Source organism: Molothrus aeneus, chromosome Z (genome assembly GCF_037042795.1).
Source record: "Molothrus aeneus isolate 106 chromosome Z, BPBGC_Maene_1.0, whole genome shotgun sequence".
Lineage (NCBI taxonomy): Eukaryota > Metazoa > Chordata > Aves > Passeriformes > Icteridae > Molothrus > Molothrus aeneus.
The window spans coordinates 18,805,413-18,818,736 of NC_089680.1; the positions used below are offsets into that span (position 1 = coordinate 18,805,413).

Sequence of the window (13,324 nt, forward strand, 5' to 3'; positions counted from 1 at the left end):
TGATCAGACTTCTCTTGCTGTGGGCACTGTGTAAAGATCAAATAGAGTACTCACATTCAGATCTGCTTTCAAATTTGGGGGATAAAAAAAACACAAAGGGTTTTGAAATTCTGTATGTAAATGTTATGCCATTATAGCATCCGTGGAAACATGATTGCTAGTAGCATATTAAGTCTCATAAATTTGTAGCCATTAGAGCAGCATGAGTTTTCCTGAGGTAGGAGTAGTAATGATATTTTCTTAATCAATCTGTGAATGTGCAGGGAGTGTATTGATCATTACTCTCTTGAGTCTTATAGAGACAATAAACACTTAAATCCTTGTCCTCATCTGAATAACAACAAATTTCATGTATCATTTTCCTTGACACTTTGTATAGATTTGTAGACAGCAAATTCAGAATACTCAACACAATGTATAATTTCTTTATCTTTTTACAGAGGGAAACCAAGGGTCAGTTTCTTATCGATCACATCTGCAACTATTACAGCTTGCTGGAAAAAGACTATTTTGGCATTCGATATGTTGACCCTGAGAAGCAGAGGGTATGTATATAATCTCTAACTAAATTTGCTTTAAAGTAAACTTAATTGATGTTTTTTTAATAAGAATGTGTGTTCTGATGCAAAGTTATGTATCTCTGAGGATTTGTACTTGGGCTGTAATCTGTAAAGGTTCCTAAAGTGGCATTATTAAATTAATTTCCCCCTCACTTAATGTATTTATTATCATGCTATTACTATATTATTCTGTATTATGATTTGTGTAGTTCTGAGCACTTAAACTAGAAAAGAATCTATAGGCATGACTCAGCGCAGAGCAGCTCTAGGCTCTGACTGTGCTGGAATTTGGGATTTTTAGTTTTCTCTTAGTGTATGATTTTTGGGATATGTAAGAAGAAATCCTATTATGTTTATCAGGTAAAAGCAGTCATTCTGTTTCACCCATCACAGGGTACCTGGACTTAAAATCTGTAATATAGAAAACAGATGTGATTTGTCAAGCTTTGGAGGGTTCTTCAGGCTGGTCCTCCCTATAAGCATCTTTACATTTCTGCAATGAAGTTCTCAGGCCTGTGCTGTAGACATTTTTGTGTACAGCAATTAGTCATCCTTCCTAGGTGTTAGGTGGTTCTGCAGGTTGTATTTCATAGGTGATTTGCTGCTGCTACCCCTACATGGCTTCAGATTGTATGAGAGTAGGGGCAAATGGTGAATACAGAAAGCAGAAGTCCTGAGATACTGAAATTCAGAACTGCTTCTTCACCATGTTGTCCTGCTGGTCTTAGTATTAAGACTTAGATATGTGACTTTAAATATCTTGGGTACATATAATGGCATTTAATCTCTGGAAACAATTACCAGTTTGAAGCTTCTGTGATTGAAAATGAAAAAAATAATTTGGCTGGATACCTCTTACTACACCTTAATTAGTTTTGTCAGAAATCACAGGGGTTGGGTTATCACCATCAGCTCAACCTTATAGAATTGCAAAAGCTTTGCAAAGCTACACCAAATAGTTTCCATTGCATCCCCCTTTTAAAGTGAAAATAATTAGCAGTGAGTTTCACCAGTGTTCTTAATTCTTCACAATCATAAAAGTTATAGAGACGTTCACTTCTTTGGAATTGATAGGAAGATTAGGTTGGGCTAATAATTGGGCTATAATTAAGTAAAACTTTATAAACACTTCTGTTGAGTGTTTCTCTGACAGTCACTCAAAAAAGCTACAGAAAAGTTATTTTACTTAATGGAAGTAAAGAAGGTCTTTTAAATAAAACCAAATTTTTGTCAAAATACTTTAAGATAGTGATACTTCAGAAAAGAACTCCAAAACCTGGAAGTGATTGTGATGCCCATTATATCACACCGTATGTGGTTCCCACATTTCAAAGATCTGTTGGCTATATTGTTAGCTAAATTTGCTGCACTGTCTTATCCATCATGGCTATACAGTTGCTGCTTTACATCTCATAGTATAGCTAATTTAGTGCTAAGTTTATGGAAGATTCTACAGAAGCTAAAATTTTTTATTGCTTAGCAGCACAAGACAATTGGAGAAAAAAAATTTGTTATAACCTAAAAAATTTTGTGTTTTCATTTCCCTTTTTATCCCACAACTAGAGAATACTGTTGCCATTCTGTGTAGTATGGACCAGTACCAACTGGTCCAATCTTGAGCTGGATTTTGTTAAACAGACTTACAAAACTTGAATTTCCATACATGTGTTTTTAAATGCTGATTCACAATTGCTCTCATGTTTTCAAGCATATCAATAACGTCTCTCTATTTCTTTATTTTAAATTCTGTCATGAATTAGGACATGATTTATAAGGGACCCTTCTTTGTACAGACTTAAATGCTATGTTGATGAGTTGAAAGCAATGTACATTCTTTTATGTAACAATTCATAAAAATAAGCTATTTTTATATTCAATATCTTATACTGTTGCAAACATCTTCCTGGAAGCCCAAGAATTCCTTACTTCTGCACCCCAGCAATGACATGAATATATGATAACCCAGACACTCCCACATAGCTCCAGGCTTTGCCACCTCATGGTTACTGCAAAAAGTTAACTCTGTCCTGGCCAAAACCAGGACAGCTCACTAAAAAACTATGGAAATTGCAGTTTTGAATTTATGAGGTACCAATTTATGAGGTATGTGACAGTTTTCCTCACTGTTTTTATTTTAGCAATTGTGAGTTTAGATGCCTGGAATTCATCTAACAAAAACTCATCAGTAGTTGCCTAGGTATGTGGTTAAAGAGATAAGCTATAACAAGTATAAGATCGCAGGAGAAATGTCATATGGCTGTAGCCACTGTACAGGTACGAGTACTTATAGTTCTGTAGAAGAAATTTTCAAATCTCCATGGAATAAGCGTATTTGTAATTTGGTCGAAGAGATTTCCAAGACTTAGTGGAATTCTTACAGGTCCCAGTGAAGAGAAAGGGACACGCATTTTCCACAGTACGTTACTAGGGCTTGGTGAGATGTGCCACAGAACACAAACAGTAGCCCAGCAAAGATCAGTAGGTGGATTTCAGCAACAGCTGCTTTCCGAATTTAAACCTTGTGGTTTGGGCAAGCACAATTATTTTGAACGAAAGTGATAGTTCATGCTGTCATGTTAGTTGATCATGTGTATGACAATGTACTTCAGTGTCCCAGAGACAAATAAAGGGATGTGGAAAAATGAATAAAGTGACTATCGACTAGTCTGGTTTTAGTGCATGGCATGGCTATGGTAACAGACAACACTTTGTTTTTCTCTTAGGACTGTATTTGCGGGAAGGTATAAATATCATTAGGCTCTAACGAGACCTCAGCTGCTCTGATCTGGATATCTGTATTCAAGAAAGATCAACTTAACTGAAGATGGAAAGAGGGGAGAAGGTGTATTAGAAGCATAAAGAGAGTGGAGAGCTTGTTTATGAGATGATTCTAAGAAGAACACACCCTTTTAGTGCAGGAATAAAAGGCTAGGAAGATAGGGTTAAAAGGCTAGGAAGATTGGAAAGATACATGCATCAGAGTGTAAAATAGAAAGAAAAAAAATGTTTAAGCAAGGGAGGTGGTTCTTACAGTAGTAAGAGCTGCACTGTCTGAGACAGTCCTAATGGAGGCAGTAGGGATCTTTCACCAGGTTGGTCAATAATTTTGGGAGAATTCTCTATAATTTTATGGAAGGGGTGAAGGGGTTTATATTAAATATCAGCAAAGATAGAGACTAAGCACCATCTTCTGACTGTTCTTTCAAACCGCATGTAATAGGACCTGAAACAAGAAAGCATAACTAGGAGGGTTATTGTTGATTCTGACGTACATAGCACACAATGGGTGTTGCTTTGCTGAATTTCTTGGAAATGCTAAAGGCCTCTGTTGTAGCATTTTATATGCTGCAGAATTTTATATTCAATCACATAGTCTCTGTGTTTGCACAAAATGGGCTATATCACTGGTTCCAAATGAAACTGCCAAAATCATGCATTTAATTCTGGCTTTTAGTGAATTATTCTTGATTGATTTTTTTGAACAGTGATCTACAAAATAATAGTATATTATTATACAGTGTTCACACACACACAAATATATACATGAAAAATTACGCAGATTTATGCCGCTGGCATTTAGTCTAGCAGTGATGCATGCCTCCATTTTATTAAGTTTTAATTTTTTTTGTGCAAAGGTTCCATAGTTGCTCTGAAAGCTACTTTGCAGTCCTTTGTTTTATAATGAGGGAGCTCAAGCAGGCAAAAATGCCAGCTTTAATTAATCCAAAATATCTTCTAAATGTAGAGTATGCTACTAAAATGCAGCATTTTGACTTAGGAGTATGAAAATGTTTGATTGAGTTTGAGAAGTTAAAAAATTAATTGTTTCAATATTTCAGATGTTTAAAATTAAATGTTTCAAGGTTTCTGTTTAGAATATTCAGAATTTCTGACTGTGTAAAAAATGTAGAAAATTGAGAGATGGATTATGGAGATTTGGAGAAAAATTTTGGAGAAAAAATTTGAAATACAGGAAAACAGCTGGTGTTTTTATAGGTTATTTTTCAAATAAGTATAATATATATTTCTTCCTCTCCCCAACTCTGCTTTTATAATAATCCTTTCCTTCTACATAAATAAACATGTGTGTATATTTTGGACATACTTAAACTTTTTTGAGCATACATAAACTTAAAAAATTTTCTATAGTTTTCCATATTCTACTCCAGACAAACTCTGGATGACACTCTTAACAGAAGGTAGCATTTTATTTTCTTTTATGTCTGAGGGAGAGTAACAGTGACAACAAAATCAAATTGAACTAGTAGTTAAAAACCCTAGGTTCTCCACCGTGTTGTACCTTTTAGTGTCACATTTGGATGGTCTTTTGGGGAAACTTTGCCTTAGTGTAGATTCAAAAATGTCAGTGGTGTACTAATAGTATGCAGTAAATTGTGGTATGCCATTTTATGTCTAATGATACTGAGAACAAAGGAGTTCCTAGTGTTCATATATTAACTGTTAACTTTTTCATGTGGATTTCTGAGACAGTTATGTGGGGTCATATTGCCTTTGTCCCTGACTCTAAACTGTTGTAACATTTGAAGCTACTTTTGGTAAAACTTGACGAGGGCAGAGATCATCCCTCTGCACTTGGCACTGCTGAGGCCACACCTTGAATCCTGTGTTCAGTTCTGGGACCCTCACTTTAAAAAGGACTTTGAGGTGCTGGAGAGTGTCCAGAAAAGAGCAACAAGTCTCGTGAAAGCACTTGGAAACCTGTCTTATGAGGAATGGCTGAGGGATCTGGGTTTGTTTAATCTGGAGGAGAGGAGGCTCAGGGGGAACTTCATCACTCTCCACAGCTCCCTGAAAGGAAGGTGTAGTGAGGTGGGGGCTGGTTTCCTCTACTGTGCCAGCAGTGAGAGGACCAGAGGAAATGGCCTTAAAATGAGACAGGGGAAATTCAGACTAGCTATTAAGAAATTTTTTTCACTGTTAGGGTGGTCAGGAAATAGGTTTCCCTGGGAGGTGGTAGAGTCACCATCCTTGGCAATGTTGAAGAGAAGTCTGGATCTGTTGCTGGGTTATGTGGTTAGTGATTTAAGGGTTATATTGCTAGTGCTGGGTGAAGGATGGGACTGGATGGTGTTAAAGATGTCTTCCAGCCTTGATGGTTTTATGATTCGATATAGTTCTCATGTGTTATGTTCCTCTATGGGTTCATGAAGATTAGCTGCCACATTGGTGGATAGAACCCTGTTATTTTTCTTACTGAGGAGAACGCTGAAAACTAAACCCAGCCCAGGAAATCTCAAGAGAATAAAGACACATTGATACATTGTAAGATACACTGTAAGAACAGGAACATCATTTTGGAGCTTTTACTTTTTAACAGTTTCAAATAGGAATCATGCCTGGACGGGCTGTTACTGATTCTCCTGCTGAAGGAACTATTCCTGGTACCTTTCCATATACTAGATACCATATTGAGGCCAATTGTCACACTCCCACACTTGTGGAAATGCAGAATGGCTAATTCTCTGGGTTTATTGTGTAGCATCTTTGTGGTTTTGGACTGATACAAGATGAGAATAGGATGACAGAGTGAAGTTGCTGTTCAACATCTTCTCTAGAGTGGATTTCTTGTTGAAAGAGGCTGTTGTTCTTGAGTGCAAGGGGAGATTCAGCTGAAAAATGCTAGTGTGGTAAAAGATAGTCTTTAAGTCCCTTCAGAAGGGCACCTGAGCAATCTGAGCAATGATTTAAACTTTGAAATACTTCTCTCCTTGGGATTTTGTTTTTGAGTATGGAAGTTTGAGGTGGTAGTTAGACAGAAATACCTTGGAGCTACCCATGGTGTAGGTTGGAAACGTCATGAAAAGGCTTTGTAGGACCCTGAAGCAATTGTGAAGTCTTACCTGTCACTGTGGAGATGTCTGAAATCATAATCACCCTTAAGCATTAAGATGCTTTGTCATGTGGGTGTACTGCAGGGCTGTCTGGGAGTAGCAGAGCAGCGCAGTTGTTTTAGCTCTGTGCTTGTATGAAAATAAAGCTTTCAAATTAGTAAAACTACTCTATGAGTACACTCCCTCTATGCCGCTGATCCTGAATGGTAGCTTTGAGTACACTGGAATTTTCTGACTTTCCCAGAGCATAGAGCCTGGTTTGCTGCTTTGATAGGAGGGTGACACTGGACACTATGGATTTGTTGGCATGCCTGCAAATTTCCCCCTAAAGAACTATTGCAGATAAAATTCTCATTTTGCTTTCAAGCTTAAATATGGTGAAAATTGGGTGACACAGATATAGGGGGTTTTTTTGGTCAGATTTTATTTCATTTATTTCACTAGTAAGGGTGGTGTATACCAAAGTGTATCACTTATCTGGGCAGAATATTTGTTTAATTTTACAACCTAAGTAGTTCAGCATTGTGCCAGTATTTACTAGGAAAGGAAATTCATCTCTGGTTCATTAGTAATTAATTTCTTTATCATGAAGTAGTGGTTCTGTTTTTAATGGGAGCTATAGACAAAATGTACAGCAGTTCCTCATCAGAGGGACCTTGGGAAAGGGTCATCAAATCTTGGGTGCAGCTGATCTCTGCTTTAGCAAGAGCAGCTATTTAATACATGTTTCTAAAAATGTGTACCTAGTCCCACATGAGAGTGGTGGAGGTTGGCAGAAAGACATATCAGACAACTTGCAACCTCAGTTTAATGAAGTTATGTTTTTAAGGACTTGCAATACTCCACACAGTTAGGAGTAGAGACCAGTCTGGGAGATCTTCTGTCTCTGCGAAGGGGTAGAACAGAAGTATTATGGGCAGAACCCCAGAGTAACTGAGCTATAAGTTAATAAAAACCTTAATCCTTATCCGTGCACATGAACCTCTGCTCCAGGGCAGAGTTATCACAAATGTTATTGCATTTGCATGAACTTTTGCTGCAATTCTGCTTGCTGTGTGCTGTTCAGGTCATGTTAGTTCAAAATAATAGAACTGGAAAAGGAACAAAGAAGGCTGTGAGAATTATATCTAATAGAAATGGATTTCATCCAGAGCTGGAGTAAAAAATAATATGTCTAGGAAAAGAGGTGAGTGAGAGAGAATGAATAAGAGAGAGTCAGAGAGTAAGCAAAAGTAAATGAGACAGAAAAATATGTTGTAAAATAACTTGGAAAAGGTGATCAGGGAAAAGTTGTCCTGTAATTCTTAGAACTGAGACACTCAAAGTAAACTAAGTGTAAAGTCACTGGTATTGAGAAATAGTTTTTAGAAAACCATAGGCAGTAATAAAATTCATTGTAGCTGTCATGAATTTGAAAGAAGTGTTAAAAATTGGAGTTTGGACAAATTGTTAAAAGCCTACAAAGATTTAAAACGAATTTTAATGGAGGCTGGGAGCCCATTGAGCACAATGGGAGCTACTGCTCTTGTTCTTTCTCTAAGTGCTTGTTTCAGACCATTTTCAGAGACTAAGTGCTGAATTAAATGGCCTCATGCTTTTACTAGTAGAGCTGCATTTATGTACTAAACAAAAATTTGACAGAAATGAATAGTAGTATGAAGAGAATATATACTTATGTATACACTTAATTCAGCAGAAATATTACTAACTAAATATCTTGTGTGAAGATTAGTAAACCTGTAAATGAAATCCTTTAATATTATCATATATTGATAAAAACAAAGATTTCTTTTTCCATTGGTTGTGAACCTGTTTTCTTTGAGAATGTTGTGGCTCAGGTATCCATCAATATATGCAGATTTTATGGCCAGATGTTCAGCTGATGTAGAGACTATGGATAAGTTCCAACATACGGCAGTGATAATTTGGAAATTTGTTTAATAAATGCCAGTTGAGAATCATATTCTGAACCAGTGATTCTGCTCCAGTGTATGTGACTACCTTTTCTGGACCAGATAAATGTTTGTGATAGTGATGTACCTTGTTTCTTTCTCATTAACATGCCACTAAATAACATTGGTGCTCTGATTTTGGAAAAAATACAGAGGAGCAGATCTTTTGCTGTGGCAGAGCAATGTCAATATTCTTGATATAAAAGTTCTTGAAACCATGAGACAGCAGTGTTGGCCTCAGGGCATGAAGAAGGAGACACACATTATGCCCTAGGTCCTTTGGCATCTCTTGTGTCTGTAAGAGTTGCCTGCCACCTAATTAATTCCCCTGTCTGAACTTCTGTGAGCTTTGGATAGGTATTTGTTTGTTTGTTTGTTTTTGTTTGTTTGGTTGGTTTGGGGTTTTTTTTGGCAGTCCCTACGCAAGTCCCTTCTTTGAAGCTAAAGCAAATTTACCCTGATTTTGCTCTTAATTCAAGAAAAATATTAGATATTAATTTCTATTAATATAGGGTTTATTTTCAAGATCAATATAAGGAGTTTTCAATAAAATTAATCTTTTAATTTTCTAGCAGTGTTTCATATCTCCATTCTCCTGCTATTTTCTGTCGATTAAACAAAGTTTTCTAATCCAGCCCTTGTCTGAAGTATTTTTGAAAAACCTGCAGGTTCTTCTGATTCTGTTTTACTGTATGCAAATCCAAGCACTTGGCTAAGTATTGCTTGCTGAATGAAATTTAAGTATTCATAGTATTTGGCCACTTTCAGTTGCCCCTTCCTAACTGCTCCTCTTCCAAACACAGAGACATAATCAAAAGCCTCTAGGCTGGGAAGAGATGAGACTTTGCTTTGCTTCCAGTGCTTTGAGGCACTAGAACAGGTTGCCCAGAGAAGCTGTGGATGGCCCATCCGTGGGAGTGTTCAAGGCCATGTTGGATGAAACTCTGAGTAACGTGGTCTTATGACACATGTCTCTGTCAATGGAATGGGAGGTGGAACAAAACAGTCTTTAAAGTCCCTTTCCACCCAGGCCATTCTTTGATTCTATCACTGCTTCCTTTTTCCTCACAGCTTCTTATTTAAAACTCTTAACCCTGTGCTGGATCAAGAACAAGCTCGGCCCTCTCAGACCTTCTCAGTGAATGGCTTCATTTGAAACAGGTCAAAACAGGCTGAAGTGTTTTTTACCAAAAGCATATCAGTGTTTGTGGAGTTAAATTGAGTTTCTAGAATGATGCTTTTACCCTTGCAGCATGTCCTTGTTCACCCTGAGCTTTTGCTGTGAAAGCTGATAGCACATCAGCTGCTCAGCATTTGTGGGTAAGCAAGAACACACCTGGCCTAGCTAATGACTACTCAGCGCCACTTAAGGGCTGATCAGAGGTGAAGGCTCTATTTACAAAGCAAAAATTGCACTAGTCTGAAACAGAGCATATAGTTGCAATGAAATCTTAGTCAGAAGGTGATGCTCAGCATATTTTAGCATCCAGCACCAAAAGTGATATCTGTGACAGTTTGCTTACGCACCACTGGCACTTGAAGCACCAAGACTCGTTAGCTATCCCATGACTGACCTTCAAGATTTCTATGTATCTTTCTCTCACCCTTCTGTTTTCTGTGAGAGCACCTGTCAGATCTCTGAGATACCTAGCAGCTACTGAAACCTCTTGTGGAAAAGAGATTAGAAATTAGTAGTGCTGAACATGAATCTCCTCTCAGGATGCTTGGCAATGTGTTAACAGGATTAGGATCAAAGTATTTTCTTCCTCATTGGGCAGCAACCATGTTGCTAACATGCTTTCAATGAAACAAGAAGTTCAGCCCCTGCAGGAATGATTTCTGGTGATCATTAGCTACTATCACACATAAAGCCTACACCCTGGGTTGGGGGTGTAGGCCATCCTTCAATTAAAGCAGGCTTTATGGACTACAATGTCAAATACACAAGACAGAGATGAAACTGCTTAAAATTGCTGGAGTTTTTTTTTTCCTCTCCCTGATTTGCACACTTTAGTGCTAGTAAAGAAATGAAAGATTATTGTCTCTAGTTACTGTTTTATATCTGAGTAGTTTTGTTTGGGTTTTGATTACAATAAAGGGTACAATAACTCATTGCAATGAACAGTTGAAAACATCTGTGGGCTCTTCTTGCAAGGCAGTGTGGCATGTGAATTAATGACTTTTTTTGCGGCTGAACATTTAAAATGTTTCTAAAATTTATCTTTAGAAGCCAACTCGAGGTGTTGTATTTTCATTCACCTAAGATTTTTTTTCAGGGAAGCTGTTAAAAAAATATTGCTACATGAAAAGAGCATTTTGGAAAACCAAAAATTTTCAATATAAAGTTTCTGCAGAAACAGCTTGATTAATTTATAGGAACCTTAATCTCCTCCAAACTATAACAGCTAATTAATCTGGGAATAAATATAGCTTGGATACTGTATAGTAGAGATGAGGCACAGGTATTAATTATTAATAGTCAATGCTGTAAGGCTGAAAGATAAGTAGTCACGGGAAAATCTTTCCTAAAACTCAAATTGAAATATGCAAACAAATATAGGGGTGGCTATTTCCAGAAATATTAGCAATGACTAGGTGTTTATCTTCCCCTCACAGTCAGAGAGCATTAAGCACCTAATTGCTGTGTCTTTGAAAGTGTCCACAAATTATGAAGTAACTCCTCTGTTTTCTGGAAGATTCAGCTGAATTGTGTACGCATTTGCAATCTTCCACCAACAGAAGGTCACAGCAGAAATCTGAGCTTGTAGAAACTGCCTGTCACTTCCATGACCTCCATGTGAAAGCCTAGATTGCTTAATTGCTTGGTGTCTTTTCAGTCTGTTTTTAACCCATGAAGGTCAGGTCTTAGTGATACACATTTGATTTTGGAAATGTTAGGTAAAACTGCATTCCTGGGGGTTTGAGAAATTTCCATGTTTCCCCTCTTTCACTATTCACATGATTGGTATCAGGGTTTCATATTTGCAAATTTGCTTTTTTTAATCTCTAACTGCTTTGTTGTAATAGGTAATTAAATTTTCCAAACAGTTCTAAATGCTGATCTGGTCTGTGCTGATACTCCAGCTTGGTATTTCAAAAAGAAATATCAAGAAAATCGTGTTGTGTTTCTGCTAGATGAAAATGGTGAATACACTTAACTTTCAATTTCCTGGGAGCAGTACAGCATGGCTCACTGTCCAAGTCCCCTTTTGCTGTCTGAATCTTCATCTAGGACTGGCCTGATCCTGGTGGATGTGGGGTGGGTCTGTGGAAAGTGGACTTCTATATTGGTTTGTCTTGGTCTCCTATCTGTGAATTCATTCTGTATTACGTACCTATAAACCATTGCAGACTGTATAAGAATTCTTAAATCAGATTGTCTTTATCTTTTTATGAGCAACTCTCAGCCCCCATTATTCAGCCCCCATTATTATATATATATATAAATAATTTATGTGTATATCTAAAAAAAGAATGAAATGAGCTAGATATTTCTGGTAACTCAGTGAAACCGTCATTGCTGATTCAATTATGTTTCTTTCATCTTTTCCCCTAAAAAGAGAGATACTGGGAAAACAGAAGAGGTAAAGAAATGTTGGAGGGTTGTTTTTGTGTTGTGTCTGTTGTTTGAAGTTTGAAGTTGTTGCTTTTTGTTTCCATATCAGTCTCTCGGTGATAAGTGAACTTCAAATAGAAATACATTGCAGGGCTTGTCCCCAGTACTACTGTAGACTATTTGTGTGTGAGTTTCTGAGCAACCATAGCACATAAACCACAGATATTGAAAATGTTCATTCAATGGTATTTGTTCTTTCCAAAGTTCTTTTTCAGAAAACTGATTTGCAGTTATCCTGACTGCACCTGAATTCTTGAGATGTCATAATTTTTAAAGTAATCATTTTCTGTCAGTTATTAACAACTCCTACAATATATCTACCCCTGGCCTTTCTCTGTAGTAGAATTGCTAAAGGTTATGAGGAGAAATGGTAGCCCATGTTTTAGGATCCAGTATTTTAAGTATTGGATATTGTTTAATAAATGCTACGTTTTCTTTTTGCAGTTGACCAAAGGGTTTTAGAGCTAGAATGAAAGGGTTAAAAATGAAACCCCTTACTGCAAGGCCTTCCAGTGTTGAGTATGCTTATTAAAACTGAATGCTGTGCTTTTCGACCAGCTGCTTCCACAGCACAAATCTCATTTTACTGTGGAGATTTTTGCTTAAATGAAAAATAATAATACAAAAGCTGCTGGCTGTGGTCTGAAGTGGCACTTGAATATCAGCATGTTCTTTTGTCTGACAAAACATCCTCCTGAGCAGGTGAGCTAGTGCTAGCAGGGGATATGCTAAGGCTCTTAACTAAAGTGTGAGCCTAACTTATTTTCCTGCCAAAAGCATCTTTTCCTGTAAATTTATGCACCTACTGATAAGCATCCATACCTCTCTGCTGTATATTAGCTATGATTAGGTTATTGTGAGCATTTCACAGAAAAGTGAATCTTTTTCCCTTGAGATTTTTAATTATTGCTAGAAGAGAACAATTGCTTGTGTTTTGACTGAGGATATAGTACTTAGACATCCTTTAGTTTTAAGAAATGTAGAAGACAACACTAATGAAGAGACAGTGTTAAAGTTTCTGAATTGTCTTTCCTACTGTCTGATATGATTATTCTTCTGAAAAAAAAATGTCTAAAAGTATAAGACTAAAATATCTACTGCAAGCTGAGGACTACAGTCTGTAGTCCTTTAAATACGTCTTTGAAATATCTGTCTTATTTCTATCTCAACTACATCTATTTTAAAGGCACTGGTGATATCAAATATGCTTATGCAGTACAATTCCATTACGGAGGTGTTTTTCTCATTTATGTATGTCTCAGTGAAATAAAATTCCTACTTTTCATTTTTGGTACCATTTACATTTACAAGGGTATTTTTGATTGATATTAACCTCTGCTCTCT

General features: G+C 36.9%; 1 protein-coding gene across 1 annotated transcript in view; it reads left to right on the forward strand.

Moving 5' to 3' along the window:
- The window catches only part of FRMD3 (FERM domain containing 3), a 130,422-nt gene that overhangs the window by 57,445 nt on the left and 59,653 nt on the right, over positions 1-13,324 (forward strand). Inside the window, exon 2 of the mRNA XM_066569459.1 lies at positions 441-545. Coding sequence (XP_066425556.1) covers positions 441-545 — 105 coding nt within the window. The remainder of the gene's footprint in view (positions 1-440; positions 546-13,324) is intronic.